The sequence below is a fragment of the Acomys russatus genome, chromosome 2 (assembly GCF_903995435.1).
Source record: "Acomys russatus chromosome 2, mAcoRus1.1, whole genome shotgun sequence".
In the NCBI taxonomy this organism is placed as follows: domain Eukaryota; kingdom Metazoa; phylum Chordata; class Mammalia; order Rodentia; family Muridae; genus Acomys; species Acomys russatus.
Window position 1 is genome coordinate 43,171,461 of NC_067138.1, and position 27,996 is coordinate 43,199,456.

Genomic DNA, 27,996 nt, shown 5'->3' on the forward strand with positions numbered 1-27,996 from the left:
ACCTCTCTGGAGTTCTGGACTCTAGTCCAGTAGGGAATCTCCCCCTGAGTAGGAGGCTAGAGTTCTGGTAGCTTGCATGGCCTCTGCTCCAGCACCAAGTCTCTGTTTGAGTTTGCCTACCTGTTCTTCTGGCTTGTGTAGTCTGTTCTTCTGGCTGGCATAGCCTGCATCTGAGAAGTAGATATCTGCCAGATTTGGGGTGGGGGCATGGAGTACTGAAGGATGGGGGGATGGTTGGTGGAAGACAAAAAGAGATGGAAGCAAATTCGTTGTTTAGGACCCCAAAGAGTCAGGGAGTTGCGTGGATAGGCAGGAAGCCTACCTGTACTTTCTCTCCACTATTCACTTTTATTCATTTTATGCTGAATATGTTTTCTAGGTGTTTTGGATCAGAGAGAAATGCAAGGCAGCACTTTAAAAGTGGACTGACTTCTTTTACTTACTTGCTGTAAACCCCAGGGTCTACCTTTGCCCAGGTAAAGCTTCCCTAGAGCTGAGTATGGCAGTAGAAGGGTTGGGAAAAATGAGTTTTTAAAATGTGTGTGTGAAAGGGTAGGAGGCACTTGTTCCCCTCTTTTCCTGAAAATGCTTCCCTCTTGCTTTTCTTCATGGCTTTGGCATGTTAGTAAAATCTCCCTGGGCACACCCCCTTACTTTCTTTTGGCTCTCAGCTTCTTCACGCATCCTCCATCAGAGTCTCAGAACTTATTCTATGAAATGCTAGTTGAAGAATCATCATTCTAGACATCCTGGCGTGAGTGAGGTTAACCCAGGAATTTCAGGCACTTGGCTGGCTCCAGGAGCCAGGAAGATGTGCAGTGTTCTCTCCAGTGAGGAACAGTAATTTGACATATAACTACAGACCAGACCATTAGTGTTAGTAAAGATGGGTCTCCAAGGCTGGTGAGTTTTACTGAAATGTTAGGCACTCCAGGGAAATCAGTAATTTATCTTCATGAATTCCAAGGGGAAAGAGTGTGGCACAAAAAGTCCTCAGACAGTATTCTGTCATCTTTTTAATTGGATTATTGTTACTATGACTTTTAAATGATCACATCTAAAGTTTGTGATAAAAGCGAACAGATGGTTATACCATCAAAGCAAAGTTTGGTGTACAATAAAGATGCCACAATCTTAAGTCTGATGTGGAAAATTTCCATTAAATTAATACGGACTCATAAGTGAATTTTCCCATGAGTAAGTTCTATTTGTATTTCTGCCAGAAACTCTGACAATCCAGCAGGAATGAGAAGAAAAAGGAGCCTCCTTTTGCCCCCTTCAGGTGATTACCTACACCCTAGAGTTACCACTATGCAGGTTTCTAATACACAATAGTTCTGCCTGTTTTGTTATAGATGAAATGATGGCCACCTTCTTCAAGGACTTTCCATTTGTGAGATGTGGCCACATTGCATCATTTTGCTGCTTTACATATATTGCTTACCACAGTTTCTTTAACCTTTTCCAATATCAATGGATACTTTCATCATTGGATTTAACAATCAAATTTCCTCTGAATGTCTTTTGTGGAACAAATGTCTAAAGTAGAGTTTTGGTAAATAGATAGTACATGTGTGTATAGGTGGGAATAAATATCAACTTTAGTAACTAATGCCAGTTAGTTCAGGAAACTAGTCATATATTTATTTCATGTTTCTTATAAAACAAAATCCTAGGTTAACAAACTAGTTAATAAAAAAAGTTTTTTGATGAATAAAGCTTTTTTTTTTTTACAATAGTAAGAAAACAATGAGTCAGAAGTTGACCATTTGTAATCACTAGTAAAGAAATAAGTCTGCACTTTGGTAAAGGATCTGGAAAGTTTCAGATGGATAGAATAAGGTGGAGATAACTATACCAATATTAGAACTCCAAATAGTGGGACAGCACAGACACTATGAACCTCCTTGTGATACAAAGAGAAATCCTCCCTTCTCTCATTCCTATAAAAGTAAGGTTGAGACTAAATCAAACTTCTGGATCTAAACTACTGCTTACTGGAAATTCAGGAAAAAGAGGAACACTTTAATAACATGAGTAAGAAGCAATCAGAAGAATCCAGAATGGAGTAAGGCCTAAGAAGACTGGAACACCCACTCAAATACACAGATAAGATTAAAAAGGAAAGTGGTCTCCTTTTTTTTTTTTTTTTTTTCCTTCTAGATGCTTAGGTACAGCCAAGTTCTACAGTGTAGACTTTATGAGAGTCCTAATCTGAGCAGCTTAAAGGATTATGAGATAGCAGCACTGTACTGTAGGTTGTATACTTTACGATAGTACACCACTGGGGAATCTTTGCTGTTTGTTAAGTATTGAAAAGTATATTTTGGTGGTGTACCAAATGATTTCTGTAGTACATTCCAGAAAATATGGTGTATGTGGTATTCTCTTTAAAACAAAAGAGATTGATCCAACATGATTTCCAAGCCAGCACTGATTTAGTAGGCATATTTATACTCATTATTGCTATGTCTACAATGGTTACATTTTTTGTGTAATAAATTGTGTGTTTACCTCTCTCTCTCTCTCTCTTTCTCTCCTCGTGTGTGTGTGTGTGTGTGTGTGTGTGTGTGTGTATACTTCCTTGGATGCATGTGCAGGCCAGAGGTTGATGTTGGGAGCATTCCTTTATCGTTCTGCTCCTTATTTTTCTTGAGGCATTATATCTCACTGAACCTGGGAAATTCTCATTTTGCCTAGACTGGATGGCCAGCAAGAGTCCAAGATCTACTTGTCTCTGTCCCTAGGTCCCGGGCCTACACAGATATACATTTATAATAAAATAAAAATAAAAGTGATTTTCAGTTGAGCGTGATAGTGCACACCTGTAATCATAACACTCTGGAGGACAGAGGCAGGCTGATCACTGTGGGTTCAAGGCCAGCCTGATCTACAAAACCAGGCTAGGGCAGCTAAGGCTGCACAGAGAAATCCTGTCTTGAGGAAAAAAAAAAAGAAAGAAAGAAAGAAAGATTGAGTCTTCTGGGGAAGAACAGCAAGTTTTCTTATCTGCTGAACCATGTTGCTAGCTCTTAACTAGGAAATAATTTTAATAATAAAATATTAGTTGTATAAATATTAATTTTTACTTCCCCTTCCTTTTTATTTCATCATACTGTTTTTTAACATGCTTTGTTGGTTGCTAAACTTGGATTGAGAGATTCCTAGAAAATTGGGAAACCTTTGAGGGACTCTCCAGAGATGACTGGCACGTGTATTCAGGAACTGAGAAGAGGAGGCTTGAATGTATAGTATTATCTGGCAGTCTAGAGGCATAGACAGGGACAAAAGCTGAAGAGGGCCAAGTTTACACACAAGCATGGAATGTCTTTACCAGGTGTGAGGGTTGCTGTTCTTGTCATTTTCCAGAGGGTTTCCAGACTGTTTGATTTGTATAGGGGCTGCATTGTTGTTCAGAGTTTGGTTCCCAGATTCACGCATGCAGCAGGTACTGGTTTCTCCAGGTCTCCTCCTGGACAGGCATTGTGGGCCTATGCAACTTTTGGCCATTTGAGCCAATCTAATAGTACCCTCACAATGATAGGTGTATTTGAGTGGTTCTTTCCCATACAGAAGGCCAAGTTATATGCCTCTGGTTCCAGAATTTTTGGAAGCTCTGTGGCAGAGGCCTGACTGTATTCCAGTTAATATTGAAAACTTGTCTGTGTTCTATGTCCTATGAGCACCACACATTTAGCAGTATTTCAATAAAAAAACTTAAGAATTCACTTTTTAAAAATACACCAACAATTTCTAAGTATTGAGCTGAGCATACCTGTCACGCCAGAAGGGATGCCAAGAGAGAGATTGTTAGGATTCTGCTCCAGTCTGCCTAGCAACCTGTGATGTCATTGCCTACTTACCACTGGGTGTGCCCCTGCCCAGGAGTATATAAAAGGACAAACCCACCTACCTCTTGCTCTCTCTCTCTCTCTCTCTCTCTCTCTTTCTCTCTTTCTCTCTCTCTCTGGGGTGCCTCCACTTCCTTCTCTTCCCATGCTCATATAATAAACTTCTCCACATAATACCTGCTGTGCGGTGCATATTTCATATCTCATGTTTCGTTGGTATTTAAAAGAAGGATGCCAAATTTCAGGCTAGCCTAGACTACAAAATGAGACCTGTACCTCACAAAGCCAAAACAATTGCAGCAGCAACAACCAAAAGTCGAATAACACATGAGAATTCTCAAATTTTTATATAGATTCAAGATACAAAAATACAGCATTCTGCATCCCTCCCTGCTCCATAAGTCATTAATCAGGAAAACGTTCCATAGACATTACCCACATGCCTGATGGAGACAATTCCGCAACTGCCCAGGTCACCCTAGCTTGCAGCATGTTGACAAAGAAACTAACCAGCACTCTTGTTAGTATATTTTCAAACATCTGACACTACAAGGGAACACCTGCTTCCTCTGTCTTCTAATATCTCAGAACTCCAAGTAGGACTTGCAGTTTATTCTCCCATCTGGTACCTTACTTCCTGCTCTGCTTTCCCTCCTTTGCCTGGGGAGTACTCCCTGTGAATCCACAGAGGTCTGGAAAAGGACCCTTCTCTTCCCAGAGCTCCGGTAGCTCTGTGTCTCAGATTTCTCTCACTGTTCTCATGTTGATCTGTCAGTTTTTATTCCATTAGTTTCCCATCTCACTACAAGTATCAGCAAAAGTTTAGACTCTCCAGTCCTCAGTTATTCTGGTTTCTGAATAAAGAAGAAATAAAAAGGAAAAGCTAAGGCTGCTCCTAGGTATGGTAGAAGAGAAAGCTTATTGCAGATAAAATGGAGAGTGTAGCCAGAGGTAGAGACATCTGGGAGAGTCCAGAGTGGACAGGGACCTGAGTCATGTGAGCAGGGTGGAGGAAGAGAGAGAGGAGAGAGGGGAACCAGGTGCATCTACCTAGAAAGCAAAAGATAAAAAGAAAAAAGGGAGGCAGGCAGGTAACAAAAAGGCATCATACAGGAAAGAGCCTCTGGGGAAGGGCAGCCCAGCCCCTGTGGTGGAGAGTAGGGGAAGAGGGCAGTGTAGAGGGCGGGGCATACAATCTATACCCAGTAACAGGTAGGGCTGTGAACCTGGGGACCAGGTCCACTTTGATACATTAAAATAGGCACCTCAGTCCTTTGTCCCAAGCTTTGAGACTTAACAGCTTCCTGATTGTATTCTTTTTTAAAAATTCTTTAATTTTATTAATTTATTCATGTTACATTTCGATTGTTAACCCTTCCCCTGTTTCCTCTCATTCTTCCCTATAATGTATTCTTATTAATTAACGCAGTGTCTCTCTCTCTCAGCAGAGAAGTTAAAGCTTGCAGCCCCTTAACCCCAAACACCTCCAGGTCAACTCTCTTTGTGACTCGGGAGTTCACAACACTTCACAGGAGATTCTCTGACAGCTTTGCCTTGTTTCCAGTTTTTTTTTTTTTTTTTTTTTTTTGCATCAGGTTCTAAACACACACATTTACGGTGTTTAAAAAGTGCCCCCCCCCCTTTCTATTTGTATATGGCTGTCACAGAGCTAGATGCCGAGATCTGGGAAGCATTTTCCTGGATGGAAGTGAGGAAGGGGAGGAGCAGTGAGACTGCCAAAGGTGTCTTCCTTGAGTTGCATTTTGGAAATTACTTAGAATACTAGAGATGGCCTAAGCTCAGTTTAAGAAAGTAGTAGGGAGAAGGGTTGGCTCCTAAAGCGTCTGCAACCAAGCTGTTAATAACTGTTTAAAGGCACTTTACAGCTTCCTGATTCCAAACCGAAATAGAGGAGGAAAGGCAACGAGGAATGGGTGAGAAAGGTCCTCTGGGAGCCTGCTGATAAACGTTTCAAGTAACTTTCTGACTTCACATTCTTGACGTTCAACTCCAGTGACTTTCTTTAACTGGGACTGGCTCCAGCTATCTTGATCAGCACCGGAGGGCACACGTAGGCTCCTTTAAGAGGCCGCCAGTGGCCCTTGCACCGGTGGGGTGCGGGAAATCCAGGCTGCCCCGGTGAGTGTGTGAGTGTGCGTGGGGCGGCGGCCACGGCGGGGGCGGAGGGTGGCTCTGGGCCCACGATTTTCCCCGAGCCACCGGGACAGCGCAGCAGGCGCAGGGCGCGCGGGCATGGCAGAGATGAGGCCCGGGCTAGCGGTGGGGAAACAGCTCAATGAACTGCCTGACCACTCACCATTAGTACAGCCTGGCCTGGCCGAGCTGAGGCGCCGAGCGCTGGAGGCATGCGTCCCGCAGACCCCACAGCCGCTCACAGACGCCTTCTTGCTGCGCTTCCTGCGCGCCCGGGATTTCGACCTGGACCTGGCCTGGCGGGTAAGCGTGCATTGGGGCCTCGCAGACCTCGGTGAGAGCGGGATCCACGCCTGCAGAGCGTGGCAAAGTAGCTATAAGTGCGCCCGGAACCCAGAGTCAGCCCCTTTGAGGCTGTGGTCCCAGTAACTCGCGCTGAACCTTGCGCAGACCAGTATGGTTCCCGAGATTAAACGAAGTGGAGTCGCCTGGAGCTCAGCTGTCTTACACACCTGAGTAGGGAACTCAAGTGTGGTCTGAGAAGGACAAAATAGACTTCTAAAGGCACCTTGAAAAATTAATAGAAAAGTTAATAGAGCTAAAAGCCAGTCAGTTCGGTGTGTTTGAAATGCAGGGCTGGATGAACTATTCTGTTGAGTTTTAGGTATTCACAGCACACTGAGATAGAGCCCTGGGGCCAGAGAAGTAAGACCTTGAGTTTGTCCCTCTTGAGGTCAGGGCCCTCATCTGTTTGGTAACTGTCAGGGCATGACAGTAGTTTCGAGAATTGTACATTAACCTGTAACCGTTAGAATAAGATGTGTATAGTCCTGTGCCTGGCACTGAGAAAGCAGTCAGCAGGTCAACTGGAGACCTGACCTAGACCTTTCTCCAAGGGAAAAAGCTAGGGTGCAGAATTCCAACGTGTCCAAATTTGTGGAGCCGATTTTATTGGGTAAATGCTGAGTATGGCAAAAGCAACACAAACAATACAAAATAATTTTAAAAGTTCAAAGGAAGCCGGGCATGGTGGTGCATGCCTTTAATCCCAGCACCCTGGAGGTAGCGGTAGGCAGATCTCTGTGAGTTCAAGGCCAGCCTGGTCTACAAAAAGTCCAGACCAACCAAGGCTACACAGAGAAACCCTATCTCGAAACAAAACAAAACAAACAAACAAACAAAAAGTTCAAGAAATAAAAACCCCTACCACAAATCGGTTAGCAGTTGAGTAACCAGAAGTGTGGCTTTGCCTGTTACGTTGACCCTTGTGGTCTGTGGTCACTCAAAGAGGTGCCCATGGCTTTGCTGCTTTTTTTCTTTCCTTCCTTCTTTCTTTCTCAACTGCTTGTTGTAGAGACCATGCCCTGTGCACACACAAGTTAGTGTTTTCTGAACTGCAATTATTATCCCATAAGATGGAGATACTACATTAAATGTATCTAATCAGTTCCTTGTTTGTGGCTGTAGAGATTTTTACCAGGTAGTGTTAGGCTGCCATGCTCACTTCTCAAGCCTGCACTCGGTGATGGGCCCCAGTGTCCCCATGCTCACTGCTCAAGCCTGCACTCAGTGATGGGCCCCAGTGTCCCCATGCTCACTGCTCATGCCTTCACTCAGTGATGGACCCTAGTGTCTCCATGCTCATTGCTCAAGCCTGCACTCAGTGATGGGCCCCAGTGCTCCCATGCTCACTGCTCAAGCCTGCACTCAGTGATGGACCCCAGTGCTCCCATGCTCACTGTTCAAGCCTTCACTCAGTGATGGACCCCAGTGTCCCCATGCTCACTGCTTAAGCCTGCACTCAGTGATGGGCCCCAATGTTCCCATGCTCACTGCTCAAGCCTGCACTCAGTGATGGACCCCAGTGTTCCCATGCTCACTGCTCAAGCCTGCACTCAGTGATGGACCCCAGTGTTCCCATGCTCACTGTTCAAGCCTTCACTCAGTGATGGACCCTGGTGTCTCCATGCTCACTGCTCAAGCCTGCACTCAGTGATGGACCCCAGTGTCTCCATGCTCACTGCTCAAGCCTGCACTCAGTGATGGACCCTAGTGTCTCCATGCTCACTGCTCAAGCCTGCACTCAATGATGGACCCCAGTGCTCCCATGCTCACTGCTCAAGCCTGCACTCAGTGATGGGCCCTAGTGCGCCCCATGCTCACCATTCACTCCTTCATTTAGCATTTTTCTTTCTTTTGTTACCTCCACATTCTGCCTAGTAGTACAAAAAATGCCTTCATCAGATGGGTCTTTTCTTCTTTTACTGACTGCACTCCATCTTATCCTTATATTTCATCTTCATACATAAATAGGAACATGTCCTTATGTATATGTACTCCACAAATTCACCAGTTGCTGAAATACAATGTTCATATTTTTAGTCTTGTGGAATGCAGCAGCTTCATGGGCAGTTTTCACTATGTTTGCTACTCTGATAAAATGTGCACTGCATAATGGTATCTTTTTCTCCATATTATTATGTATACTGCCTTACCAAATATGTTTTATGCCTGCTAGATGAAAAATAGCTTTTAAGGCTGGGTGTGGTGGCACACGACTTTAATCCCAGCACTTGGGAGGCAGAGGCAGGCGTATCACTGTGAGTTCAAGGCCAGCCTAGTCTACAAAGCGAGTCCAGGACAGTCAAGGCTACACAAAGACACCCTGTCTCAAAAAAAAAAAAATAGTTTTTAATTATCATCATAATATACACTAATTTTGTTTTAGGTGATATTAGCCATATTTTAGGTAAACTAAAACTAATTTTCCACTTATCTTTTTTTTTTTTTTTTTTTTTTGCCACTTTTTCCCTTCACTTTTGAAAAAAATCTAAATAAAAGAAATTAGGTCTGCCCTAGCTTATAGCCTATTTAATACTTAAACCATGTCCTTTCCAACAGAACTAGAATGTTTAGATAAACATATTGACTATTCTTTGCTCTCAGGTTTTATTTTGTTTTGTTTTCTGGTGACAACCAGGAGTGTATCAGAAGAAGTCTAGCCAGTTAACTGTGTCTTCATCAAGACCCTGTCTTGCCATATGTACCATAGCCATGAAGCTTTCTCCTTTTCAATGTTCCTTTTTCCCGATGAACCTCATGATTTTAGACAAATGCTGCCACTCCTGTGGTGATTTGCCTTTCATAGGATCAGTGTTTTTCTCTTGTGTAACTGAACCCTAGTTTTCCTGGACAAACACTCAGTATCCAGTGACTCCACAGGCCCAGAGGGGCCCTGGTTCATTGGCTTTGTTGGTCTTCTTGTGGAGCTCTTGTCACATCTAGATCCTTTTATAACCCCCATTAGCCTCCCTATGCTTCACCTAATGTGTGGCTGGACTCTGTTGCCTGCTGTTTGATTATGTCCCCTGATGCAACTGCCTTGCCAGAGCTCAGGGGAAGGGGACTAACTCAGTCCTGATGGGATTTGATGAGATGGGGTGGGTAGGGGCTCCCCAGGTGGGTGGGGGCTCTTCTTTTCTGAGGTATTGGGGAGGGGGGAATGAGGGAGGAAGGGGGGCTGGGAGGAGGCTTTTACTGGGATGTGAAGTGAATAAATACATAAATTAATAAAAATAAACAGGAAAAAAGAACTTCTTCTATCCAAAATTTTCTTTACAAATGAATTGGCTGTCTTTTTTTTTAATGTTAATGGCAATGTATTGAGATTATTTTGATGTTGGGGATTAAATTGCAGTGCAGATCCGCTTCTTTCCCTGTGTACACTAGGTATAAACTGTCTTAACACTGTGATAAACAAATGTACTAGTGTGCACTTTGCAGCTACTGAATATGAAAATGCAGTCCTTATAGTTTAAATGAGATCTTAAAATCTGCGTAGAGGCACCAAATAATAAAATCTATCGGTTTTAGCTGCTTTTTAGGCAGCCGTGTGTAAGCAGATGAAGATATAGAATCTGCCTGTGGCCTCTGTGAGAAGGTGCACATTTTCTGTGTTCTTTCTTTTGCCAAATGGTTTCCATTTCACAGACCCTTGATGAATTGCCTAGCAGGACTGTGTGTGAGTCCACTGGACAGAAGCCAAGTTTCTGTTTGTGACCTCTCTGTCTTATCTGCCAACTGGAAAGGAAAGGGGAAAGGGGAAAGCTGTGCCACTTTCTTTCTTTCTTTCTTTCTTTTTTTTTTTTTCCTGTAGTGGTAGTTAGTGCAAACACTCTTGCTCATGGCATATAAGCCCCAAACTCAATAAGCCCCTCTATTTTAATGGAATTTCTCATCATTCTGATTTTGAAAATATCATAAGTTAATATTTTCTAGTTTTAATAGCCAATATGTTTAGGGAATGTTGGGCACTTTTCGGAATGATTTGCAAGAATTATGTGTTCTTTAATTTTACAAGATATTGACATATAGAGTAACTCACATGGCTGTTAAGCTGTGGTATAGAGATTTGGACTTGGTTGAGGCTCAGGAGAGCCTGTGCTGCTGGAAGACAGGTCACAACAGTGAGCATGAAATAGCCACCATCTGTGCAACAAGCAAACTGTCTTCTTCCTACGTTTCTGTCTGAAGCTGTGATGGTTTGGATATGGTTTGCTCCCTCAAGACTCATACTGAAGGTTAATCCCTATGGTGAGGGAAGAAATGAAAAGCAAGTTGTGGTGGCATACGCTTTTATGTATAGCACTCAAGAGGCCGAGGCAGGTGGATTTCTGTGAGTTCAAGGCCAAGCTGATCTACAGAGTGAGTTACAGGACAGCCAGAAATACACACTGAAATCATGTTCCAAACCTTCCTTTCCCTGCCAGAAAAAGAGGCAGAAAAGTAATCCAACTGCTGTATATGGAGTGGGCTTTCTGGCAAGAGTTAGTCAGTGTGGAGCATTCATGATAGAATAATGATACTTTTTATGAGAGCAAACACACACACACACACACACACACACACACACACACACACACACACACAGAGAGAGAGAGAGAGAGAGAGAGAGAGAGAGAGAGAGAGAGAGAGATTCTTGCCATATATTGTCCTATGTTCTCTGAGGACTCTACCAGCAAGAAGGCCAACAGCATAAGTGGTCCACTATAACTGTGGACCTAGAATTGTGAGCCAAACAGACTTCATCTCTTTATAAGTCGTATCATTTATTATCATAGTATTAACAACAAAATAACCCAAGACATATACAGTGTTTTCAGTACTTTATCTTTGTGGTTTCTACTAAGATTTCAATACTTTTCAAGTTCTATGGTCTGTTCCTGACAATTTCCACAAACTGTGGCTTTTTTTTGTATGAAATTTGTAATACCATATATAAATTTCAATCTTCACTCTGCTTAGTGGATAAACATAATTTCTCATGGATTTGTTATCTATCAATGGGATAACAACAGTACCTCCAAGCGTCATTATAAGGCACAACTGATGGTATTGCACTGAATAAAAGTGGCACAAATATATTGTTGTGATTGTGGTGATGCTGGTGATGGTGCTGGTGTTGGTCGTGGTGTTTATGGTGATGGTAGTGGTGGTGATGGTTATGGTGATGTAGTAGTGTTGGTGTTAGTGTTAGTGCTGGTTGTTATGGTGATAGTAGGGATGCTGGTGCTGGTGGTAGTGCTGGTGGTGCTGGTGTTGGTGTTGGTAGTGATTGTGGTGATGGTAGTAGTGGTAGTGTTGGTGGCGGTGATGTTCTGAAAACAAATGGAAAGTGTAAGAAAGAACCTACATTAAATATAACAATTTAAGTAGATATTTCTAATTTTTGACTGAAAACAGGCAGCCTTTGGTAACAAATATTTATTTGCAGTCAGTTTTGTTGTTGTTGTTGTTGTGGACTTGAGTTTGGCAATTTACTTTTACTATTAACATTATGTCAGTTGGACTTGTACATTTGTTTATCATCATAGAATAAAAGACCAAATATTTGGATTTTAAGCCGTTGAGATATAAAAGTATCAAGATGAATGCAGTAATTGTTCATGTTTACAGAAGTGATTCTTTTCAAGTGTGGATAGAGCTGACTGATTCCTGTATTGGTGCATTCTCTCACTCAGCATGTTTCTATTTCCCAAGAGCCAAAAATTTCAGAGACGTGCTGAATGTGGTGTCTCCATTAGCTCAAGGATCCTCTCTAGTGAGACACATTTTTACATTCCCAGGATAATAACGCCACTATTCTATATAGTCACAAAGTTCTGCTTTCAACATTTACACTGAATCAAGATTTAAAGGCTTGTTTTTGTCTGGAGAAACCACCAAAAAGTAAGTGGGCATCATAATTGTTATTGACACTGATTCCAATGCCACCTAGGAGAGGAGGAAGAAGTTAAATTCATAGTATTGGCAGAAGGACTGTGTCAGGACCACAATGAGCCTCTTGTTCTTGCTGCCTTTGAAAATTGCTATTTAGGTCACCAATTACTTTTGCTGGCAAAGTGACTGACTTTCTTCTTTCTTACTTTGCTGCAAGTGTCTCTTGGTGAGTCTTTCATTTTTAAGCTAAGGAGACAATAAGATGTAGAGATAAGAGAGACAGACAGAAAGAGAAAATGACAACATAAGATTAGGCAAAAGAAGAGAGAAAGTAGAGGACCACAAAAGCTCTGTCCTAGAGGATTCCATGGTGATGTTTCTCTCACAAGAAGATGGCTCTTCTCCAAGCCAGTCCTCGCCAGGGAATTCTTCCATAGCTGAGAATTCACCCTGTGTATAAGCTATTTGTAGGGTCTCCTCTGGATTATTATCATTTTGAGGCTACAGTTACCATGTTTATAATAAATAAATAGAAGTTCCTTTGATGAAGCTTTGCCAGAGTAAGACCCTAACTTAATGAAGGATGAGGTTCACACACAGTATCTTTCTAGTGTTTCCAAATGCTTCCAACATATTTACCTTTCACCTAACTGTGGCTCAACATGCCTAGTAGCATATAACATGTACAATGTAAATTTAGGGAAAACAAGAATACAAAAAAAAATTACAAAGAAAATTAAATGATAGTAACTTTTTGTTGACTAGCTAATCATGGTGGTACTTCAATGGGGGTGGGGCAATGTGGTTCCTTTAAGCCATATTTTGTCAAGATTTATTGTTTAGTTATATGGTTTCTTTGCTTTCAATTTATTTTCAATTTATTTGACTGACTTTCGTTCCTTGTTTCAAAAGTACTATTGCTAAATAGGAAATACCTTTTAAAGCTTTTGACCTACAGCATGACTCCTCATTTCCCTGTGATCTGGGTTGGCCGAGGCTCAGTGGAATGATGTATTTTGGCTCATCATGGTATCCAGTGAGATCTTGAGCAAAGTTAGACTATTTAGGATAGTTTCTCAACCTCCTGGTCTTCTCCACCTGGATGGTTACCATCCAGTAATCTGACATATATCTGGATCCCAGAAAGAAAACTCACAAGGCACCAGGCTTTTTAGGTCTAGTGTAGTGTCATTTCCACAACTACACTGTTTGTTAAAGTAGAGTGTAAGGCCAGCTCACATCCAAAGCCAATTCCACCTCTTTCTGGCAAGTACAGATGTGGACTTGTTAGTGACTGTTTTGTGAGACTATTATGAATGGCAACTAAAAGTAACCAAGTCTTGAGTTCAGGACCAACTGTTATCTCAAGTAAGATAGGGATGTCAAATCCTTAATGGAAGGGACTTTGGCTTTTATAGTTCAAAAGCTCTTCCGGATTTTGGCATGATAGATGGCAAGCTTCATACACAACATCAAGCCTTTCAACTGCTCTACAGAATGCTTACCATGCATGCTATTTATGGACATATTTAATTTTATTTTTCAGTTAATGAAAAACTATTATAAATGGCGAGCAGAATGTCCAGAGTTAAGTGCAGATCTACACCCTCAAAGCATCCTTGGACTTTTGAAGGCTGGCTACCATGGAGTGTTGAGGTCCAGGGATCCCACTGGCAGTAGAGTTCTTATTTACAGAATTGGTGAGTCATATACAGTCATTCTCCTCCCTCTTAGTCTATTTTCATTTCTGTTCATTACTGAGTATTCTAGTGTTTCTTTTGGCTAATGTCTTATCTGATCAGGCAGCTGTGGCACAATCACATAGACTGGTTGCTTAGAAAAATTGAAATTTAGTTCATAGTGCTGAAGTCCAACATCAAAGCCCCAGTGATTTTTGTTCTGATGAGGGCCTGTGTTCTGGTTCGTAGAGATCATCTCACGTTGACCTCTTGGAGCCTCTTAAATGGCACTGACCTCTGAGAATCCTATCATTATAACTTAAGACCTTACCAAATCTACTCCCTAATACCAAGATATTATACTCCTTATTTATACATACTTCTTAATACATTATTAAGATAGCTCAGCAGATATATGTACATGCTACAAAAGTCTGATGGCCTGAGTTCAAACTTTGAAACCCATAATGAAAGAGAAAAATGATCCTTTGATTTCTACATGTGCAGCATGGCATGCACTTCTGTGTGTATGTGTTTTGGGGTTGGGTGCACACAGAATTCTCCCTGCAAGAATTTGAAGGAGATATAAGCATTCATATCCGTAACTTGTGACCCATAATCTCTGCCACATCTTTAGTTTTGTGTAGCTAAAACTTTTAGGTGACAGCACAGACCACAGACATTACATGGCCATCAGTGGTAACATGGGCCATGGACATCAACATGACTGGACAGCCAGGGGCTCTGTTGATGTACAAGGCCCATGTTACTACAGGAGGTCATGTGGTTTTTTGAGGTCTGTACTGCTACCTGAAGTCATGTTGATGTCCATGAGTGAGGTTGCTGCTGGGGAACCATATTGGTGTCCGTGGCCCATGTCGCCACATTGGCCATGTGGATGTCCTTGGTTTATGCTGCCGCTGAGGGCTATGATGGCGTCGGTGGCCCGTGCTGCAGCAGAGGCTGCTGTCTGTGCTGTGTACTGCCAACAAAAACCATGATGATGTCTCTGGAACATGCTAATGCCAGAGACCATGTGGATGTCCACGATCCAAGCTCCCATGGCAGTAAAGAGCAAGGAACCTACTTTTGCAGTGGTATTGATGACTAAAGACTCACGGTTGAGAAAGAGGGACATAAAAGGCTTCTGTGACAACCCCTCCCCTCAAAAAAGTGACAGTCTAGACAGAAGCCCATTAAAAATTATAGTGGGGATGCTGAGGTGTATGTAGCTCTCCACATTTGATGGCTTTTGGCTGGAGTTTGGGTGGGGAAAGGACTCAGTTTTCTTTAAGAGGCTGGCCACTGGGAGTTTGACCATGGTCCAGTGAGTATAAGGGCAACACAAATTGATTTTTTTTCTTTTTTGGAGCAGGGGTCACAGGAGTGGAGGGAGACCAGGGAGGACTGGTATGTGAGTGTAATGGAGTATATGATGTGAAATTCCCAAATATTTACTAAAAGTGTTGCATTGGAAAAAACAAACAACAACAAAACCAAGCCCAACAAATAAAAAGAACTTCCAGGTGAAAGAAAAGAATTGCTGTTTCCCAGAATTGTCTCATAGTCCTGTTGAAAGAGCATTTTTAATCAACATTTCGGGAACAGAATTTCTTTGAATTATAATTACAAATATTTGTCTCTAAGTCTGTTTGTCTCTCTCAATGGAGTCTCCAAATATTGCTCATGCTGACTTTGAACTTCTGGGCTCAAGCTATCACCCCGCCCTAGCCCAGCTAATTTCTTCTTCTTTAAAGATTTAAGTGTTCATATATTAGTGTTCACTGCTTGCCAATGTGTACGATCTCTGCCTTTACCTGGGCTGCTTTGTGTGTTGTTAAGGAGAAGATGCTGTTTATAACTCCGGGAAGTCTTAGATAAATTTGTATTTCTTGACCCCAGATTACATATCACATAAAAAATGAACTAGTCATGAAGTCCTCAGCCACAGAGTTCAGCACTGGCCTTTGTGTCCTCCTGCTGCTCCACCTTGTCAAAGGAAGCTTGTTAGGGATGGGCTGGCCAGCATATACATTTGAATCAGCAAAGGAACCAATATATTCTAAGAATTTAGGGTTACCAGTTGAATTCAAATTTCAGATAAACCACCAATAAGTTTTACTTATATTAATTCTTATACCAAATTTATCTGGAATTCATCTTTAAGTGGTGCTTATATTTTACATGACAACTATGCTTAAGTTCCAAGAGCATAAAACTAAAACATACAGGTGTTTTATTTTATTTCTTTCTGTGTCCCCTCTTCTCCCAACTTTTTTAAATATCAGGCTTTGGAGTACCTGGCTGTATAGTTATTATTTATTTTGTGATTCTACCATAGAAACTAACTGAAACAAAATAAAACAACATATTTATAGTAAATGAAAGCCAATGTGGCTTTTAAACCACAAATATCACAGCAGCCAACTAACAGATCTATTGCGTAGCCTGGGCCTCTGGGAGTATAGTTATTCAAAAGTATGTTATTTAAGAGCTGGAAAGATGGCTCAGTTGGTAAAAAGCTTGCTAAGTAAGCATGAAGCCCTGAGCTCAGATCCCCAGAGCTCATGTGAAAAGCTAACACATGTTTCAGTGCATGTCTGTCATCCTAGTGATGGGGACCAGTATCCCCAGGGCTTGCTGGCTCCTTAGTCCAGCTCAGTCAGTGAGCTCTAAGGCTCAAACTTAAGGTATAGAATGATAAAGACACCCAACATTGATATCTGACCTCCATGTTATACACACACACACACACACACACACACACACACACACACACACAGAGAGAGAGAGAGAGAGAGAGAGAGAGAGAGAGAGAGAGGAGAGCGAGGGAGCGAGAGGAGAGAGAGAGAGAGAGAGAGAGAGAGAGAGAGAGAGATGTTGTTTAACTTAAAAGATATTTAACATCAAAGATAATGTAGGTTTAAGGAAGGGCAGAACAGAAAGGTATTTAGCAAGTTTCCTCCCACGTGCTATGTTATTCCAGAATGAAAAGAAAAAGACTTAGAATTGTGAATAAAATAAAAGGACAGAATAAGATGGTATTACCTTCTCAATTTAATTGAACTAATGAAGTAGCTGCATCTGTGATAGACTTTTCCACAGAAGTGCAGTGTAGCCATGCCCCTTTTGTACTATGCCTGTGCAGTAAACGCCATGAGAAAGTCAAGAGCCTTCCCTTTAAGTGGATCTTTACCAGCCCTATGACAGAGGATGTAAGCTAAGGCCTTTGAGACCAACTACAATACTACAGCAGCAAAAGCAAATTGTAACAATGAAGATTTAGTTTTAACCATACTTGAGATATTATGAATTGAAGCCATGGGGTATGTTGATTTTATTGAAATCTGTAAAATAAATATAGGAAAAACCTGTAACACAGTTGCTGGGAGAACTACATCTTGTTTTATATAGCACATGCATGCACTCTCACACACAGTATAACAACAACATTATTTGACACACAATAAATAAGTGCTAGGTCGATGGTAGGGAAGAAATTAAAATTCTGATTTCTCCTGTCTTTCTTTATGGAGCTTACTTAGCCAGGACTGTGCAATAGAATCTTCTGTGATGACCGTATTTTACAGTAGCTGCTAGTCTACATGACTAGTGAGAATTTGAACTCTAGCTACTGGAATGATGAATTGAACTTTTAATTTAAACTCACAGAAAGTGAATGCAGCTCAGACAAGTCAGAAATTGGTCAGAAACTGTTTCATGGTCTGCACACTTTCTTTGTTGAGCTCATGTTTCATCACTGTAGCATTCAACTGAAGTTGTGTCACAATTTGGAGCTGGATAACTAGTTTTCATACTCTTACCTGTGAGAGCTGTAAAGCAAAAGGATGTCCCACCATCAATTCCTATAACTCCCATGGCCACCGTTTCCCTGTCTAGATCTTCATCTTTTCCTCAAGGCTACATAATACCAGTAAGAGCTAGACCTGGAAAGGCTCATCCCCTGAAAACAAAAACTCCTCCTCAACCCCACATATTCCAGCCTCTACCCAGCTACTTCTGGTCTTACCTTTCCTGTCCCTAGCTAGACTCCTTGTGTGCCTGCAGTTCACCATCCACAGCTCTCATAATTCTCACCTGTTCCATTCCAACCACCGCTGAAAGGACCTGAGGCAACTGTGGTGAGCATCCCTCTTTCAAGCAAATTTGAGAAACAAACCACATTCTATTTGACCTCACCAGAGAGCCCACGCTTCTCTCTTATGAACTACACTGTTCTTTGTTGACATGCACTCCAAGGATTTTTCCTGTAACCAACCTGGCATTCTTCATTTCTACCACAGGATTCACTTGTTCTTATTGGCCTTTAAGTTCTGAAATTTGACAGGACACTGGCCTCAGCCTTCATTTCATATGTATCACATTTTTTAAAGCTAAAGAAACACACATTTATGAGCATCTGTGAAGGGAACGAACATGAGCAAAGATGCCCACAGAAGCCAGAGACAGGGTGGGTCCCCTGGAGCTGAGCTACAAGAGGTTGTGAGCTGCTTGCAAGCAAAGTGAGTGATGACAATGAAAACTCAGGTCCTCTGGGAGAAGAGAATAGTCATAATTGCTAAGCCAGGTTCCAGACAATTAGCTCCTTATATGTATATTTACCTCTCTCTCCTATAACAGAGAAAAATAGACCTATTCTAGATAGTCCTTATCACAGGTACCATATAAACACAAATAACTACCAGAATTGTGTCTTCACATTGCTTTATTCTTTGAGATTCATACCAATACAACTGTTTCTCCATTCTACCTGCATTCAGTCAGCATTCTTGGTTACCACTGTGAAATGTGTATATATGAACTTTCTACCCCCAAACACCATCTCAATAAAAAGCACATTCCACTTACTTGGAGGCCTTAGCAAAGATCTTTGAGTTTCTGAGCTTTTACAATTTATTAGTTATTAACCATTTTCTTTATTTTATTTCTTCTTCCCTCCCTCCCTCCCTCCCTTCCTCCCTCCCTCCCTCATTTGACAGGAACTCATAGAGCCCAAGTTGGCTTTGAACCCACTGTAGAGCTGAAGGTGTCCTTGAACCCCAGATTCTCTGGGTTCTACCTTCCAAGTGCTTCTACCATGCTGGTTCCTCATACTGAGCTCATGTGGTCAGACTTGGTGGCAAGAGCCTTTACCCATAGAACCATCTTTCTGAGCTTATCTATTCTTATAAATAGATTCCAGTTTCCTCTTAATCTGTTGAAACTATTACTTCTTTTAATTTGCTTTTCTCTCTTAACTGTTTCTTTATTTTATTTTATTTTTTGCTTTGTCTATGGAGTTTGGCTCCTGTCTTCTTTGTGAATCAGATGACAAATTTTAATACATCTGGATTATTTTTAAAGACCACCTGTCTACTGGTCCATTACTATTATCCCTCTGCCTGCCATGGCCTGTCTTACAGATGGTGGGGTGGGACAGATTGTGTAGACAAGAATATCAATACCTCATCTTACCATACTCTTTGTTTTCTCTGGGCTTGTACAGCAGCATTCCCAAGACAAGCTTCCTGCTCAAGCCTGTAGGGACATGACTGCTCTATCCTGCTGGTCCCTGAGATCTGGCAAATGACCAGCCTGTCTATCTGATCTAAGGCTTTACCCTTGGAAGCCTGTTTGGTTGCTGTGTTAGTCATCTATCCATCATTGTGTCAGGGTTCCTGAGAAAATCAATGTGAAAGAAGGAAAGATTGGTTCCACAGGTCTAATCCCATCACTGTTTGGTTTCATTGCTGTAAGCTTGTGTTGATGCAGCTTAACCTAACAGGGAGAGCAGGTCAGAGGAAAGCCGACAAGATTTGGTGTTCAGGAGGCAACAAGTGAGAATAAGAGACCAAACATACTCTTCAAGTGCACAGCCCTAATAACCCACTTCCTCCAAGCAGGCTCTACTTCCAAAGTTCTTAGTACCATCCAGCAGTCCATTAAGTTATGAATCCATAGATGCCTCAGTCCACTCACTGATGAGCTGATGAGTGTAGAGCTTTCACAAGCTAGTTCCTTCCAGAAAGCACTGTCTCTGAACACTGATGCACTAGGAACCAAGCCTGCAGCACATGAACTTGTGGGTACACTTCAGATCCAAACCACAAGCTGCTATGATCCTTGCTGCTATTTATGAGCTTGGAGCATAGAGGCATTAAAGGTTTCCATTTCTAGCACAGCCTTCTCTTGTGGTTGTGATGTGCCTTCAATTATCAATCAAATTTGATCTGTATTTATCACTACCCTATACTATTAAACATCTATTAATTGCCAGAAGTTTAAAGAAGGGGGGAAAACAGACAAATATTCGGATCTTAATTCAATACTTAATTCATGATCTCTTGTTAATGATTTTATTTCTATCCATCCTTTAGGCCTTAAAATAACCTGTCCCCTTTAAGAATTTTTCTGATTATTCACCCAATGCTAAGCTGTGATGTCTTTTTATTTATTTATTGTAGCATACTGGGACCCAAAAGTTTTTACAGCCTATGATGTATTTCGTGTAAGTCTGATCACATCAGAGCTCATTGTACAGGAGGTAGAAACTCAGCGGAATGGAATAAAGGCTATATTTGACCTGGAGGGCTGGCAGATTTCTCATGCTTTCCAAATTACCCCATCTGTGGCCAAGAATATTGCTTCTGTACTTACAGTGAGTATCTTTCTCAACTATTAGGAATTAAGTATACAATAGTGTCAACTGTGTTTGTATATTTTTAGAAACTTAAATATTAGAAATGGCAGGTCTATATTTAAAGGAAGTTAACTTAAAATAATATATTGAAAATAAGTAGCCACAGAATTTATACATTTAAATAATAAAGCAATTTACTGTTTTTGTCATTTAAGTTTTCTTCTTAAGTTAAAAAATTGCCTCAAGGCAGGCATGGTAGAACAAGTCTGTAGTCCTGGCATTTGGCTGGTACATGCAGGAGGATCAGGAGGCTAGCCTGGAATATATGAGACCTAATGTCATAACAACCCTAACAAGAAATCTGACTAAAATGTATTTTTAATAATGATGCAATAGGATGTCACATGTCTTGCCAGCTTTAAATTGATATGCCTTTCTTCAGAAATCTAGGGGTTTTGTGTGTGTGTGTTTGTGTGTGTGTGTGTGTGTGTGTGTGTGTGTGTGTGTGTGTGTGTGTGTGTGTAGCTACACATGTGTGAATGTAGGTAAGAAAGCCAGGGGACAATCTGAGGTGTCATTCATCAGATGCCATTTCCTACTTACTCTACTTTGAGACACAGTCTCCCACTGGCCTTTACTGATTAGGCTGATTTCTGGCCAATGAACCCCAGGGCCTGTCTCCACCACCCTGGTGCTAGGTCTATAAGCATAATTAGCATGCTCAGTTCCCCTACCTCATGAATTTGGGGAATCAATCCCAAGTCTTAGTGTTAGCATAGCAAGCAGACAACTAACTTAGCTACCTTTCTAGCCCCCAAAGTCTTTAAAAATAGCCATTATCTTTAACCTAGTAATTCTACTTCTGGAACCCAGCTAAAGGACAATCATAAATACAGTAAGGATTTTGTGCATTGTAGTGTAATAGCTTACTATGTGCTAGATACTTTCCTAAGTCTTTCAAATGTGTTTCTATTTAATGGTCATCTTGGGTGAAGGCATACAATGACCATTTCAAATCAAAGTGACATAACAGTTCTAGTCCAGGTCAGCTGAATGTGAAAGCTGTTCTACAGTCACTTCTCTTCCTAACCACAGGCAGTGCCTGGAACGTAACTTCTAATACAAGAAATTTAGATACAATTTGCTTGCCCAGAAATAGGTAAATGATTACTTAAATGATGACATATCTATTTGATGGACCATCTCAACAATGTCACAATGATGTTACCACAACCATACTGCAACAGTTACCACAAACCATACTGCAACAATGTGACAGAACCGGATGCGAGATGTTTAGAGAGCATATTAGCAATTAAGTTGACATAAAATTATACATAGAATCTGTAAAAAAAAAAAAAAAAAAAAAAAAAAAAAACCCTAATTAATACATGTTTAAATGGCAAGATGAAGGAAAATTCTTCATAAAAGAGGGAGGAAAAAGTCTTCAATAACATTAATGAAAAAAACTTTTGGGTAAGGAAACTACTGATGAGTTTAATTTTCTTTCAGGTCTTAACCTTTTAAGTATTCCATATGACTTTGATACTAAAGATATATACAATGTCAAGAGTTTAAAACCGGGTGCCTATTGTTATATTCTTTCAATTTTCATGGATGTTTGATTTTTTCTCTAAAAATATTATTTTTGGTAAAAATAATTTAAAATGTCATTATCATTGTTTCCCTAGTAGAAGCTTTATGTGTGACTAGGGAGTAGATTTTCTGCTGAAAGTGGGTAGATGGCTCTTAAAATACTTGGCCTACCTATGCTATGAGGAAAGAAATTTCTAAAGGTGTTTTCTGTGAGCACTCACAATGATATATAAACTAGGCTTTTCTGTTGACAGAACAAATCATTTTGAAAATGAAGTCACACTTTATTTCGTGTGTGTGTGTGTGTGTGTGTGTGTGTGTGTGTGTGTGTGTGTGCATGGAGAACAGAGGTCAATGTCTGGTGTTTTCTATTGCTCTCCACTCCAGTTTTTGAAACAGGATCTTGAACTCAATGTAGAACTCAGTGTTTCTGCTAGGCTGGCTAAGAGGGGGATCTGCCTGCCTCGGTTACTGGAGACAGCCACAGCCATGTGTACATGGATGCTTGTGGCCTGAATTCTGGTCTCCATGCTTGCATAGCAAGCACTTTGCCCAAGGAATGATCTTTGAGATCATTACCATAAAATTACAATGTGTTCCTAGAAAAGATGTCTTTGGGAAATGTAACTGCAGCATTATATTTTGTTATTAATGTTCTTATTTTTCTTTACTTTTAAAAGGATTCCTTTCCATTGAAAGTTCGTGGCATCCACTTGATAAATGAGCCAGCCATTTTCCATGCTGTCTTCTCCATGATTAAACCATTTCTGACTGAAAAGATTAAGGGCCGGGTGAGTACAACATATTCAAGTGACTGTATTTCCTGAGAACATTCTTACCTCTTTCCATTTAGAGACATCTTTACTATATTCCCACATTCCTTGGATGCTAAACTATTGGAAAGATATTTCAAATAATTATCAAACATGTCAATTATTCTTATAAATTAAAACTTACTTTAACTTTTGAAAAACCTAGCATCACTGGCTGGGAAACTGAATCAAAGGAGTGTACAATATTTTCTAATCCCTCTAGAGGGCAGTGTGGTAATAGTTATGACAAACTATGTCAGCATTTTTCTGGAAATTCATCAGCTGTATAACAATAAAAGTATATATAGTGAAAAAGATTAAAATAATCAAGCATTCACCACCAGAGGGCTGGGGAGAAAACTGACAAATGCACACATGACTGAAGGGTATGTTTCACGGTAAAATGCACACCGTGCAGAGCAGTGTTGATGGCATGTCACCTTTGCTGTCTAAAGGGAGAATCAGAACATACAATTATGTTTGCACAAAAACTTGTTTTGCCAGGACAGACAGAAATATGAGTGATTACCAAACTATCCAGTGATGATAGGGGAGAGTTTGTAGCAAAATCTGTGTTTTGTTTGTTTTAAATGTTGTTTTGATTTCTAACTTATGTGGATATGTTATTTATACAAATAGGAACACATACTGCCTTAAGTATTAAACACGTGTAATGGAAACATATCATGCCTGGGGTATATGACTTCATGCCTTGCAGCTACAGCAAAGGAGTCCTTGATGTTCACGAACCTGTCCCCCACAGCTTCATTTCATGTACAAGTTCTTTAGTACACATTTTGTTGTTTAGAAGTTTTGAAGGGTTGACAATAACTTGCTATCCAGAATAGCCACTTCCTCCCTGCTAAAATCTGTAGAGGAGCATTCTTACAGCCGTCATTCTGGGAGTTGTTACGTTGTCCAGCTTGTGTTCAACTTCCAGATTCAACTGACCCTCAAATCAGCTCTCTGGGCAGCTGTGGGTGCACAGGGGTACACCATTTGCCTGCTGCAATTAGGTTTGTAAAAAATCTTGCTAGTTAAACCTCAAAACTATAAGTAGTGATGCCGTTGATTATAATGAGATACTTGGATTTTAGAAACTATTCTTCCATTTTAAGAAAGTAGAACACTTGGTCAGAGTATAGCGACCCTAGAAAGATTCTTTACAGATGAGGCGATCCAGTTATTTATTTCTCTTCATTTTCCTTAAATTTATGTCTTTATTCTTTGACAGTTCCAAGCATGGATCTAATGCATTTTTCTTATCCCAACCCTTTTCTCTCTCTTCCACTCCCAGTGAATTCCTTAACTAGTTATTCCCTTTCTTTCACATATTTTTGTTGATATTTGTGACTCCCAGTAGGTATTTCTGTCTTTAAAAAAAAGATTTTTTTCTATTTTTTAAAATTATATGAATGTCTGTGTGGAGGTATGTGCCTCTGAGTGCAGGTGCCCTTGGAGGCCAGAAGAAAGTGTCAGATCTCTTGAGCTAGAGTTACATGTGGTTGGCACCAAGTGACACAGGTGTTGGGAACTGAACAATGGTCCTCTGGAAAAGCAGCAAGCCACCGTATCTCTCTGGGCCAATTTCTTTTTTTATTTCAGAGGAACCATCCCTAAACTGTCAGCCCTAGTCAAGCTGGGCACTTCTGGCTACTCTGCATTCTAGTGTTTTATATAGGCCAGTTTGTTTTCCATCTATGGTGACTTAGTAACATTGGATACCATCTGATTAACTCTTAAAGTTCTACAAATAGACATATCTATTCTGGGTTATACTTTGAACAATTAAAGAGAAAGGTGAGAATAACTGAGTCTAATAAAAAGGGAAATATGAATGAAAAGGGGGAAACATTAAAAACTGGGATGTTAAATGAAGCGGGCCAGGGAAAGTTAACTCACAGCAGACTAGCCAAAATGAGTAAACAAACTCAGGAACCTTTTCCTTCTCAGCTTCTTGGCAGCACTATACATTTCTGTATCTATCCTTTCCTGAGAAAATAGAATTTCTTCCCAGCTAACTGGTAGGAACTTCATCCAAAAAGTCATGGGTTGGGATCTGTGGTTCTTAAGTATAGATACTTATTCATCATCCCTCATTTCTTTTCCTTTAAAAAAATTTAATTTTGTAAAGTGCATGCACGTGTGTGTGTGTGTGTGTGTGCACGCACTCACGCACCCAAGTTGCCAAAGGAGACCAGAAGAGGGCATCAGATTCCATGGAACTAACATTACAAACTTCTCAGTATAGGTGCTGGGAACTATCTCTCCATTCCAACCCTTGTTTCCTAGCACACATAGGTTCTAATCAATGTTTGCTGAAAGCATTGATAAGTATTTTCCTCTATGGTATATACTCACTTATATGTGCATACTAGCCCAAGGGGCATGTCCCACGAAAGCCTTCACTTACCAGGAAACTGGGACAGAGGGGAGGACATCCTATTGGGACTCTAGATGAGAGAAGCATGGGAGAATAGCAAAGTAGAAGGATCCAGAGGGTCCTAGAAACCTACAAGTAGAACATTATGATAGGCAGATTTGGGCCCAGGGGTCCCGCTCAAACTAAGGCACCAGCCAAGGACAATACAGGTGGTAAACTTTAAACCCCTACCCAGATCTAGCCAATGGGCAGAACATTCTCCACAGTTGAGTGGAGAGTGGGGTATGACTTTCACACGAACTCTGGTGCCTCATATTTGACCATGTCCCCTGGAGGGGGAGACCTGGTGGCACTCAGAGGAAGGATAGCAGGTTACCAAGAAGAGACTTGATACCCTATGAGCATATAGAGGGGGAGGTAATCCCCCTCAGGAACAGTCATAGGGGAGGGGAATAAGGGGAAAATGGGAGGGAGGGAAGAATGGGAAGATACAAGGGATGGGATAATCATTGAGATGTAACAAGAATAAATTAATAAAAAATTAAAAAAGTATTTTCCTCTATGTGAGTATGCCTGCAAGCTCTTCCCCGGGCAGAGAAATGATGCAAAGAGAGGCAAGAATGACTTTTGGTTCAGTAAGACTTTAGTTAGCCAGACTGGCTCAAGCTTCTGGAGTTTGACCCCAAGTGGTTTACCTTTTACATATTTAAACACAATAAAACTTGAGGTGGAGTTCCTCTTGTCAGCTGTTACAATAAAGCTTCAGGCATGGCTACATTGAAACTTCTTCACAAAATACATCTATTTTGGAAAGTAGCCATGGGTTCTGTTCTTTAAAAGCCAAAAACAAAAACAAGCAAACAAAAAAAGTTGAGAAACAGTGCTAAAGATAAGAGTATAAGGATAAAGGATTTGTAATAAGCATGATAGCAAAAAAAAAGTTTGCAAAATATCTATGATTTGTTTCATAAGAATGAGTTATATTGACTGAGAAACAGTGCTCAGAAGTCTGGAGGATCTGGGTAAGAGCTGGCTGCACAGAATAGCATAAGATCACTATGTAATTAAACGGCATCTACCCCAGCCTCCCATGTGAACAGGTGTTCATTTCTTCTACTGAAGAAAAATGCCTGTGTGCTTAACAATTCTGGTTCCTCTAGTGTTATCTGTAAACTCGCGGACTTTGTGTCCTTCAACACAAGATACTTTTTGTGGGAAAGACGCTTTTACTAACTCTAGCAAGATTCATGTTTGATTTCTATGGCTTGCTTTATCCTGCCTTTACTGGCATTCTACAGTAACTTTAAAAAATTTTAAATATATGAAAATTTAGAGCTTACAACTGTCATATCTTGATAGTGTTGTAGCCATTGACTATAGCCATATAAAATACTCCTCATGAACCTAATGTGGATGCAAAATATATGCTTCTATTTACTATGAATTAATATCAGGTAGTACATTTTAATCATGTTTTTAGATATACAGTTACAAGAATGCAAATCTAAGAAAGCAATACAATTATATGACTCACAGCAGCACAATCTAAATCTAAGTGACATTCTTAGATTCTAAAGGACAAGAATACCTATGTGCTTGCCTCAGTGTATCCTGTTTTGTGAGGTTAGTTTTTTATTGGAAATGCTTCTAGCATGGTGATGTCAGAGACAACACCTTCTAAAACTTTGTGGCTATTTCAGATCCATCTGCATGGGAACAATTACAAAACAAGCATATGTCAGCACTTCCCAGGCATTCTTCCTCTGGAATACGGTGGTGACGAGTTCTCCATGGAGGATATTTGTCAGGAGTGGACAAATTTTATAATGAAGTCTGAAGATTATCTGAGCAGCATTTCTGAGACCATCCAATGAGAAGTTATTTTCAGTGATTGTCTTCCTCATTCAAAATTCAAGGACAGGATCCGATCTGGTCACTAAATTCAGGAGCAAACCTTCTAACTGAATTGATGTTTATCTGATCTTTTAACATGCAACATGGCTATCTGGGGAATGGTTTAACATTTACAATGCTCTGTTCCTTCTAAATCAATTAAACGGTAGAACAGATTCCTGATTGCAGGTGAAGGGCAAACATAGCTACATCTGAAGTACCTGTTCCAGTATATCTTTGTATGGTTCAGGAAATTTCATCTTAAGAAAACTTTTATGGTCACATTGTTTAATACTAGATCAATGACTAGTGCACTGGAAAGTACCGTGCATAGCAACCCATAGTGAACACAGTACATTCCAGCGATTACATTTCAGATTGCAATTTGAATACAGCTTTATGCTGGCAGGATAGCTCATCTCAGGAAAATCCTATTTTAGGATATGCACAACAGAAACCTTTGAATATACGTCACTTGCCAGAGTATTGTAACCAACAAAATCACTATGGTTGATAAAAATTATTTAAAACTTTAGAAAATATTCTTAGCACAATTGATTGTTTCTTGTACAGTCTCGTATTTACAAATAAGTAGAGGCTATAACTGTGGCTCCTCTTTATGGTTTAGACAGGGAAGTAGAGGTACATGTCTTTTAAATAGACAATTCATACTTGAAAACTTAACAGAACTACACAAATGAAAGAAAGCGTTTACATTCTTAATCACCAGTAGTTATAGCTAGCATTTTTCCAGATCATTCATAACATA

The 27,996-nt window shown here is 40.6% G+C and overlaps 1 protein-coding gene across 2 annotated transcripts; it reads left to right on the forward strand.

The window, feature by feature from the left end:
* The first annotated feature begins 5,824 nt into the window (after positions 1 to 5,824).
* Ttpa (alpha tocopherol transfer protein) lies at positions 5,825 to 27,721 on the forward strand. Of its 2 annotated transcripts, none has more exons than XM_051160808.1 (5): positions 5,825 to 5,990; positions 13,771 to 13,924; positions 20,368 to 20,561; positions 22,820 to 22,930; positions 27,035 to 27,721. In XM_051160808.1, exons 2-5 carry the CDS (start codon positions 13,774 to 13,776, stop codon positions 27,206 to 27,208), a joined length of 630 nt encoding a protein of 209 aa, XP_051016765.1. In that variant the 5' UTR covers positions 5,825 to 5,990; positions 13,771 to 13,773; the 3' UTR covers positions 27,209 to 27,721. The 2 variants fall into 2 exon arrangements, with proteins under 2 accessions (XP_051016765.1, XP_051016757.1); XM_051160800.1 differs by lacking the exon at positions 5,825 to 5,990 and adding an exon at positions 6,090 to 6,308.
* Positions 27,722 to 27,996: the final 275 nt, after the last annotated feature.

What these genes read in the sequence shown, in the direction of transcription:
- Ttpa (XM_051160800.1), top strand. Translation starts at nt 6,105, where the DNA reads ATGGCAGAGATGAGGCCCGGGCTAGCGGTGGGGAAACAGCTCAATGAA. An exon ending in ATATTGCTTCTGTACTTACA is followed by an intron (nt 20,562 to 22,819) that starts GTGAGTATCTTT and finishes TACTTTTAAAAG; the next exon opens with GATTCCTTTCCATTGAAAGT. An exon ending in CTGAAAAGATTAAGGGCCGG is followed by an intron (nt 22,931 to 27,034) that starts GTGAGTACAACA and finishes TGGCTATTTCAG; the next exon opens with ATCCATCTGCATGGGAACAA.